Source organism: Xiphophorus couchianus, chromosome 5, assembly GCF_001444195.1.
Source record: "Xiphophorus couchianus chromosome 5, X_couchianus-1.0, whole genome shotgun sequence".
In the NCBI taxonomy this organism is placed as follows: Eukaryota; Metazoa; Chordata; class Actinopteri; order Cyprinodontiformes; family Poeciliidae; genus Xiphophorus; species Xiphophorus couchianus.
In genome coordinates, this window is record NC_040232.1 from 16,678,967 (window position 1) to 16,688,473 (window position 9,507).

Consider the following 9,507-nt stretch of genomic DNA (forward strand, 5'->3'; position numbering starts at 1 on the left):
CAAGTGAAGGGAAATAATACAGGGCTTTCAACTTTTTTCTTCTTTTGATGAGAAATATCAAGTGTTACGTTCTCCCCCGCCCTTTACTCTGACGAGCAGAAAGCCATAAGAAGTCCTGTTTAAAGTTTGACCCAAGTCATGTAGGAGACACAGCAACCAGATGAGACATAATGTAACCTTTTGACCTGCATGCAAATAATGCATGGCCATGTTCAGGTTCATGCTGAACCCATCATTTCTGTGGTTAAACATGGAGCTGACGGCATTATATCATTGCATTATTCCTTCTGCATTTCCTCAGAAGGAATAGGAAAGCCTATATACATATTTAGCCTGAGACACAGTTTTATGCACATTTAAAACCTTACATCACATCCTTAAAAGGAAAACCTGCAAAAAGAGTTTCTAGAGTGAAAATGTTCTTTTGGTCAAACTGTCTTTTTCTGAAATTACTGCTCATCACTTTGAAAGAGGTTTGGTGTGATAGTGAACCTTGGGGCAGGATTGAAAGAGCTGCCTGAGGCCTTCAAAAAGAAAATTGTAGCAGCCGATGAGTCTATTAGGGGTTTAACCAGGTCTCAACAGAACTTGAAAGCAGCCATTCAACAATATGGAAAATACAAGTGAAGGGAATTCAAAACTGCCAATGTGCTCAGGTCTGACTGTCCAGGCAACTTTACCGTAAAAGCAAACCAACAAGATGCCTAAAGAAGTCTCCAAAAACCTTAATATGTCATCATGGGTCCTACAACAGCCTCTTGCTATTGTTCTTATAATAGTTGATTAGACAATCAGAAAGAGAATGAACATGTTTGGAAGGTGTGCAAGGAGAAAACCTTTCCTCTTTAAAAAGACAAAGCCCAGTTAGTCAATGAAAATGGACAGGCATCAGGACTTCCACAATAACGCTCTTTGGTCAGATTAATCTAAAATCTTACACAAAAAGAACAGAGGAAATGTTAGGCAGAACCTAAATATAGTATGTCATTCCAGAAAGCATATTTAGTTTATGACGTGTCATTGTTTGAGGATGCTTTGTTGCAGCTGCACCACCAAAGACTGGATAAAACTAAGAAATGTAAAGCTCTTATAACAGACAAAACTAAGATCTTTATACTTTTGAGATACTGTGATTTGAATTTTGTGAGCATTTCCTAATAAGAATATTTCCTAATGAAAATAATAATAAAAATAGATCTTTTAGACAAATTTTACAGACATGTATTTCATATAAATTTTCATTCCTCCTCCTCTCTTTATCATAAAGGCATTCGGGGCAACAGCTGGGTGCAGATAGGTGCGATTTACTTTGGATGGATACTAAATACTGAAAACATTCCTGTCTTCATTGAACAAACCGTTCACCAAGTTTGCAGCTCAAGGATCAAGCTTCAATATCCAATTTTCTTGCAACAATGCACTAATAGTTCAGCCAGTAAAAAGAAAAATCAAACTGACAAAAAAATATTTAAACCATTTAATATTTTGACAAAACAAATCCAATACTTCAGCATTGTTTTCCCTTGCCAGACAAACCACAATGTACACAAAATGTCTGCTATTAGAAACAGTCATTTTATAAACCTTGAGTCTTTTTAGAAAGTGTGAACAAACAAACATCAAAACTGACTGATATTTAAGACATTGAATCAAAAGAGCAATACATGTGAGAAAATGGCACAATTATATATCATAAGCCTGATTTTGCCAAGTAAAAGTACAACTCAAAATTCCAAAACACATGAATTAACCAGCTGCCCAATGAAAACTGTCCTTGGATTTCATCAATTAGGGTTGCAATTTAACAAATACAGATGTCCGTCTTTGTTTCCGACAATCAAGTGGCACATAGTGTGAATGCAGATCAGTGAAGATTTTACAAATGTAGTTATATTAAGACAGCGGAGTTGTACTTAAAAAAAAATCTTTTGTAAACAGTGAAAAAACAAAAGACTGTTAATATCATAAAGGGTTCATCAGGTCCCAGAATACTGACCCTTCTGGTCTGGAAAATATTGGGATTCCCCAAAACAAACAGAGAAGTTTATGGACAGATGATGAGAAAATGTGATGACAGATGTAATTTCAGTTCTCATTTCTGGCATAAAGAGAATAAGATAAATGTTCAATTTAAATTCAGTACACCACTTAAATTCAAAGAGGTTAATGAATTCTATATGCTTCTATAATATTAGGGGTGTACTAACCTTCCAGCACCTTTTTCATTTTAGTTTTGCGTTTTTTCCAATAAATATTATGGGGAGACCTGTTTTGTTTGCTTGATTAAGTGTTGTTCTTACAACAGGTGACTCTCAAATTAGAATATCAAACTTTATTTTAGCAATCAATTTCAAAAATAAAAACTCCAACTCAACAATTCAATAGCTACAGAGAGATTTTTTAAGAATAAATTTTTATCATTATGGCTTAAAAGTTTTTGAACCACGGAGGGAAAATTTTATTTTTTTATAATGTTGAAAGAAAGGAAGAAAAGGCTTGAAACAGAAATTATATGCTATAGCAATGTTATGACTTGCACAATTTTGAAGAAGGGTTTCGACCTGATAGCTGCTCAGCAGTCAGTTACTGACACTCTCCACAAGGAGGCTAAGCCACAAGAGGTCAATGCCAAAGAAGTTGGCTGTTCACAGAATGCTGTATTGAGGCATGTTCTTGGAAAGTTGAGTGGAAGGAAAATGTGTGGTAGAAAATGTGCACAAGCAACACAGATGACTGCAGTCTTTAGCAAGAGTTCACAAGAGATTCGCAATGCTGCAGGAGTCGGTGTTTCAAGAGTTCCCACCCAATAATGTCGACAATTTAAAGTCACTCTTAAAGCAACCTGGGGTGTCTTCACACCTTAGGCTGGTCAACTCCTTGACAGCCCTCACTGATTAAATAGTTCCTGCAAGACGAGCTCCAACAAAATTTGAGAGTACAGACTGTTCAGCATATAAACATACTTTTTGGTAGGTTGACATATACAATTTTTTGGTAATAGTTTTATGTTCTCAGGGAAATTGAATTTGTGGGTTTTTGTGAGCTGTGACCCCAAATAACCAAAATTAACAACAAAAATTTTAAGTACATCACTCTGTAATGCATAATCAGAATAAAATAAGAGTTTCACTTTTTGAATGGAATAACTGAATTAAATTGCATTTATCAATAATATTCTAATTTGTGGGGCATCTGTATATCTGTCCTCATCTTCTGAAAATGAGAGTTTTAATATTAAAGGTTCAAAAGAGTCACAATATTAGAGGATTTACAGTAAAAAATATAAGTATCCATACCCCTTTTAAATTTAGGCTTAAAGAAATATTTTAATTTCACAAAATATTTCTTCTGGTGAGAAATAACGTTAGTGTTGCAGAATGGCCCTGGAGGTTGCGACTTGAATCCGATACAAAATACACAGAGGGAGATAAAGATTAAAGTAATGGTAACGGCATGAAACACCTGGAGATCATCACCAAAGAAAAGAGGAAATATGCAAAAAGCTGATCAGCAGTTTGAAGAAGACAAACCTATATTGGCATCCAATACCTATCTTTGAAGAGGATATAAAAAAGACTTTTTATTAAATGCAAATTATATATATATATATAATTTTGCATTTTATTTGAGAGTTGTCTGTCTAAATTAAAATCAGAACCACACATATTGTTGAGTGGAAAGTGTTCTAAATCAAAATCTAAAAATAATTTTGGGCTATGCTGCATGTCCAATAAGGAAATCAGCAGCAAGAGCTACACCTAACACCTGTTTAAATGTTTTCCAGTGGTGGAAATATATACATCTGTCATTTTTATTAAAGGGTTCATATGAAAATGTGATAATGACAGAAGTAACTTCTCTTCTCGTTTCTGTCACCATAGTCAAGATTTTTACATCTTAACAGTCGATGCTGCCTGAATTAAAGCAACAAAGAGATGGATTAGAGGGCATCAGTAATGCTCAGCCATCATTAATACTGTCAAGGATGACCAGCCAGTGAAGGGGTGGCTTCCTTGGCCCCTGCCAGTGCCATCATTGTACTGTTCCCAGATATACCCTGTTTCGACAAACTGCGCATAAACGTTGTTTATAATATTAGTCCTGAGTTCCTTATAAAGATCAGCTGCCTTCTCTTGGTATGGCCCTTCTGTGTTACCATAGTGATAGAGAGCTCTGACTGCCAGGTAGTTGATGTTGATCCAAACTGGTCCCCTCCAGTATGGGGGATCATGCTCCGTGTTTCTCTCCATATACAGTGGATCAGTCTTCGAGAGAGAGCGCAGGCCAAAGGGCGTCCACAGCTTAGTGGGGTCTCTCATGTCTCGGAGGATGTGTTCCAGTTTTGGCGAGTCGGGCTGGAGGATTTGGAGTAAGAAGGGGAACAAGCTGACATAACCGAGAGCGTTGACGTACTGCAGCTTGGGGGCCCTGCGGACGGAGCGTACGAGACGTGCCACGGGAAACTGATGGCGGGGCTGTCCGGGCGGTACGTACACCTTCTCCCGCTGCAAGGAGACGTTTTGTGTGTGGTTGCCATAGTCACTGAAGGCACGGAGTTGCTCTGACCAGTGAAGGTCATTGAGCAGGTTGTTGTCTCTGAGCACATCGTGCAGGACTTTATAGTCCTGGTGGGGCTCACCTAGAAGTTGAGCTATGCTGGCCATGATGCCTGAGGACAAGGTCATCCAGCAGTGCAAATCCACATGCCGCTCGTCTGCGGAGGGATGAGAGGCCCTTGGGTAATCATCCAGTCCAGAGGTTAAAGTTTTAGGATTAAGGTACAGGTTAGTGTCCTTGTCTCGTCCACGCCAGCGGTACGAGTTGGGCTTTGGCCCCGTCTGTGTGGTGTTGTACCACTCAAACCAGGTCTTCAGCCTGGGGAACAGCCTTCGAAGGAAAGGCAGGGTTGGTCTAGTTGCTGCCTCATCTGACTTTGAAGAGAGCTGTTCAATTAGTTCCTGCAGAGCTAAGAAGAGGGTAGGTGGGTTCGCATTTTCGTTCCGCTGAACAATAAATTCAGCTGGGACTTTACTGCGAGCCTCATCTCCAAGAATCTGCTCACGGGGGATCCAGCCTTCAATGTTCATTAGGTCAAACCAGTGGCCTATCACCTCTCTGGTCAGCTGAGGATCCCACTTACTCAGCAGCAGCTGGTGAAATCCCTCATCCCAGAGGAAGCCTCTGGGGAAGAAAGAGCGTGACGGTACAGCAGTGAATAAAGCACCTCCGGGGTACAGGAGAGGGTATTCATTGTAGACTGACTGCACCACTGACTCGCCATAAAAATATCCCATTCCACCCAACATGTTGCTGAGCGCTGCTTTGGCAAATTTGATATGCGTCTGGCTAAAACCTTTACTCTCTAGTCCAAATATTTTCTCAAACTTCGAATTAAACTCAGCTTTCCTCCTTTCCAGCTCCTGAGTCATGATAGAACCGACGAGCTGGTTGGGGCGATTGTAGAAACTTCCAGACTCAAACAGAACTTCAATCTGGAAAGGCGTCTGAACGGTCACCTGGTGGACCACAAAGTCGCTTTCTTTCCGTGGGTCAGCAGCTTTCTGCTGGTTCTGGTGATGGGGCGGCTTGTAGGTGTCCACACCTATGTAATGCCTCTTCTCACCAGATGGAGGGCTGAAGACAAACCTGCGGTTCAGACTGAGCTTCACAATGTCAGTCAGCTTCTCTAAACCAGGAGACAAGGTTTGAAGATAGTTGTAACTAAAAAAGATGAAAGAAAAAGGAAAAATAGACTTAATTGCTTCCAATCTATTCATGATAACTGACTGATGGAGTCATGGCAGAAGAAAAAAACAACCACCCCCTTTAAATCTAGAATTTTATACAATTTCTTAACTTCTACAGTGTACAAGTATGTACACTCTTTTTAGAGTGTACATACTTTCTTATAAACTTTTCCATTTGAGTTTTTTCTTGGCATGTGGAGACGGTGTAATGCGGTATGTAAATATGAGACTACATTTAACTCCTTGCTAATTCAAACTGCTTTTGGTCTAGTGATTAATATACTAAGGATAATATCGGAAGCACTTTGCTGCCACCTCTTGATCAGAATGTGAACAGCATCTGGTTAACTTTTTTTTTTTTTTTTGCATTAACACCACTTTTGAATAATTTATCATCTAACTTTTGTGGAAGCATAAAGCTGCCACCCAGACAAAAAATAAACTGATTTATTTCACATGAAAACTTTATTGTACTAATAATATACTTTTTATGTTTGTACGATATATCAAATTACAATTTACTTTTTATACTTGAATATATCATGTCATTACAATATACATATTTTCCACATAAAAAAGTTTGTTATAACTATGTTACAGCAAAAACTTATGTATTGTATATTAAAATCAGAGCAGATACATAACCTGATTAGCACAAAGCTTAAATAATTTCTGGTATGTATTTTTTCCTATTTAAAGCTGATATCATTTGGAAATATCACATGTGTACACTGTCATCATAAAGTAAAATGCCAGTTTTATCCTCCAGTGCCACCTAGTGTTTTTCCAAGTCCTGTTTTCCTTTCTACCAAGTTAGACGCTCCCCCCCCCCAATCTAAAAAAAAACTTACCTTCATCTGAAGAATTTTTTTTAATTAATGGCTTTCCATTTTCTTATATTTAGATTTTATTTCTGTATTTTTCTCTTAATCTTCTCTTATTTATGTTTAGAAAAGGCTGTTGTATATGAACAGTTTGTTACATTGTGCCTTAACATCTATAATTAAGATGTTAAGGCATCTTAAACTTGTGAGTTTCAGGAATAGAAAGGTATTCCTTAAACTCACAAACATCTGCCTTTAGAGTCATATTTAGGTTGATATTTCCTATTATTATAGTATTATCCAGAAGTAGCAGTTATTTATTGCTTGTACATTAAAGCAACATTTGTGTCTGGCCTGATTTTGTGTATTTACCTGGCATATTTTGTGCTGGATAATTCCCCAGTGACAGGCTTCCTAAAAGTGATCTTAAAGTTTCCCAGTTCCTCTGAAAAACCAGTGATGGAAGCAAGGCGATTCTTCTCCTCCATGTGAGTCTGAAGCGAGCCCTGCGTGTCTGCTGCGGCGTAAAACATCAGGGATATAACAGGAGGCTGGGAAGCTGAGCTCTGCAGGGTAACGACAAGTCAAAATAAATATTCTGCATTTCTCAAAAATAACTGTAAAATGGCCATCTCAAATCACTCAAAACATCATTCTGACTTTGAAAGGACATATCACAACGAACTCCGTTAACACTCACATGCTGTTTGGCTGTGATCCTCCAGGTCCAGTCTCCTCCATGATCCCCACCAATCCGCTTAACAAACTCAGTGGTTAGGGTGAAGTCGTTATCTCGCATTTCCTGGACGCCGAAAGTCAATCCGTCGTGCATGAGCCAGCTGTAGCCTTGCAAACGATCGCCCTGCTCACAAGTATGCCTCAGGTTCATGTCCGAGTTGGAAAACTGCCGCATCCACATCATCCCTGTGCAAAAATGGAGCAACATAAAAGATAACATAATAAAAAGAGAAATTAATTAGCATCTCAGCAATAAGGCTACATTGTTACAGATGAAAAATTATGTGCTTGTCAACAGTTTCAAAAAAACAAGCATCTTCTTACAGAACATGTAATTTAAGCATAAAGTTATAATATCAGCCTGTCTGGGAACTGTGGATGCAAGCTCACCAAATAGCTCAGTCTGAGACCTCTAGTAGGTAGACTCAAATTCATTTACAAATTTTAATAAAGAAACTTAAGCATCTTAAATTTATTATTTTTTAAATTGCTAACTGATACAAATGTCTGATTTTGTATGAGTTCTGATGCACAAGACATAGTTCAGTATATAGAATAAATAATATTAATAAAACTATCTTAGCCACCAGTCAGAAATCCTGTCCCACAATCTGGTATTTTACACCCAAATTCGATGAGTTCTGGTGAAAATTTTCACAATTTGTAATGAGTTTGTAAGCTGCATTTGTGACCACCTACCTGTCACAACGGACCTGGGGCTTCTTGTTTTCATACCGAAGTAGACCTGAGGCCTGTATGAGCCCCAGAACCTCTCTGAGGAAACCTTTGCAGTGGTGCTATTGGCATCAAGAATGCGAGATGATGGATGCAGAGTCACTACACGCTTCGACAGACTGGACCGCATGTAGACGGCATAGAAGAACCACATGAGGCTGAATATGCAGAGCCCAATGGAGATATTGATGAACAATTTTCCAATGTCTGTTTTCTTTTTTTTCTCTTTGCGATTAAGTGCAGAGGGCCTCTCGTCTCTCCTTGAGTAGGGAGAAGCATCACCTGTCACCACCCTCTTCCTCTGCCTGCCCATCCTGCCCTTCTGAAGAGAACATAGAGGAAAAACATGCATTTTTCTGAAACAATGTAGATTGTATGTGGAACAGAAACAAAGTCACTGATAAGATACCATTTATACAAGAGACATTTCAATTATTATTTCTCCATAAATTGTGCAGACATTATTGTTTAAGCAGGGGCTCGAGGGAAATGTAGAAGCGTTCTTTCAATGCACAGCAACAGGTGGTGGAGGGGCACCTCTGTTATTCTAAGTTACATACAATGTGGGAAAACTCAATAATACGCTGTTTGTATATACATTTTTTATTATTCAGGCACAATTAAACTGTCATATAAAGATGTGTCATATAAACAATTACACAATGGATTATGCCATGTGTTGTTCTGCATTTAATCCTATTTTGTTTGGTATTTTAGGACAAGACGACATACTTAATATTTACTAAAATTTTAAAACGTGTTTATATAAAGTCAAATTTTAAGTATCTATGAGGACAAAAAGTAAGCAGAAAAAATTTAGTCCAGCAAATCTGGATGTTAATTTCAATTACTTTGGCCAGGCATTTCTACATAACTGGGACCACACGGTTTTCGTATTTAACTAAAACAAATAAAAATATCCATAGATACAATCCTGCTATTGTGTGTTTCTTCCTTGTGGGAGCCTTATATAGCTCCCTAGCTAATGTTAAGCTAAAAAGGTGCATAATGCCCCCAAATACGCACAGTCATCATAAACCTGGTTATAAATTAAACTGAGTTTATATGTAAGGTGTTCACGTTTGTTAAATACACTTGTGTGACAGATTCAGCGGGTAACCCGCCGGAGTATTTCCGTTCATGCTTCACGCTGCTGCGCTAAAAGCTAACGCAAGTTTTGACAACTACAGCCAGCTGACGTAAAAATATATCTTCACTTAACCTGGGTTTTGATAAACGCGGCTCTGTTTTGCAGTTCTAGCTTAATGTTCATTGACAAAGTGGATGACTGACCTGTGGAAACACGCAAGATTCTCAGCTGCTCATGATCCTTCGCTGGCTAAGCCTGCTAGCCACTTCCTAGTTCACTGCTGGCTTCCACTGACGTGTACGTACTCCAGTGTTGCGTTGGCTCATCCACACCTGCTATAGCCTTCAAATATAAGAAAGGCGCTGTTTTAAAA

General features: G+C 38.5%; 1 protein-coding gene across 2 annotated transcripts; it reads right to left on the reverse strand.

The window, feature by feature from the left end:
• Window positions 1–1,462: 1,462 nt before the first annotated feature.
• mogs (mannosyl-oligosaccharide glucosidase) lies at window positions 1,463–9,476 on the reverse strand. 2 transcript variants are annotated; one of them, XM_028017839.1, is made up of 5 exons: window positions 9,338–9,476; window positions 8,009–8,366; window positions 7,272–7,495; window positions 6,944–7,137; window positions 1,463–5,721 (listed from the first exon to the last, which is right to left on the reverse strand). In XM_028017839.1, exons 2-5 carry the CDS (start codon window positions 8,355–8,357, stop codon window positions 3,951–3,953), a joined length of 2,538 nt encoding a protein of 845 aa, XP_027873640.1. In that variant the 5' UTR covers window positions 8,358–8,366; window positions 9,338–9,476; the 3' UTR covers window positions 1,463–3,950. The 2 variants fall into 2 exon arrangements, with proteins under 2 accessions (XP_027873640.1, XP_027873641.1); XM_028017840.1 differs by having other exon boundaries at window positions 8,009–8,363; window positions 9,338–9,448.
• Between the last annotated feature and the right edge of the window lie 31 nt (window positions 9,477–9,507).

What these genes read in the sequence shown, in the direction of transcription:
- mogs (XM_028017839.1), bottom strand. Translation starts at nt 8,357, where the DNA reads ATGGGCAGGCAGAGGAAGAGGGTGGTGACAGGTGATGCTTCTCCCTAC. An exon ending in CCCCAGGTCCGTTGTGACAG is followed by an intron (nt 7,496 to 8,008) that starts GTAGGTGGTCAC and finishes ATTTTTGCACAG; the next exon opens with GGATGATGTGGATGCGGCAG. An exon ending in TCCAGCACAAAATATGCCAG is followed by an intron (nt 5,722 to 6,943) that starts GTAAATACACAA and finishes CATCTTTTTTAG; the next exon opens with TTACAACTATCTTCAAACCT.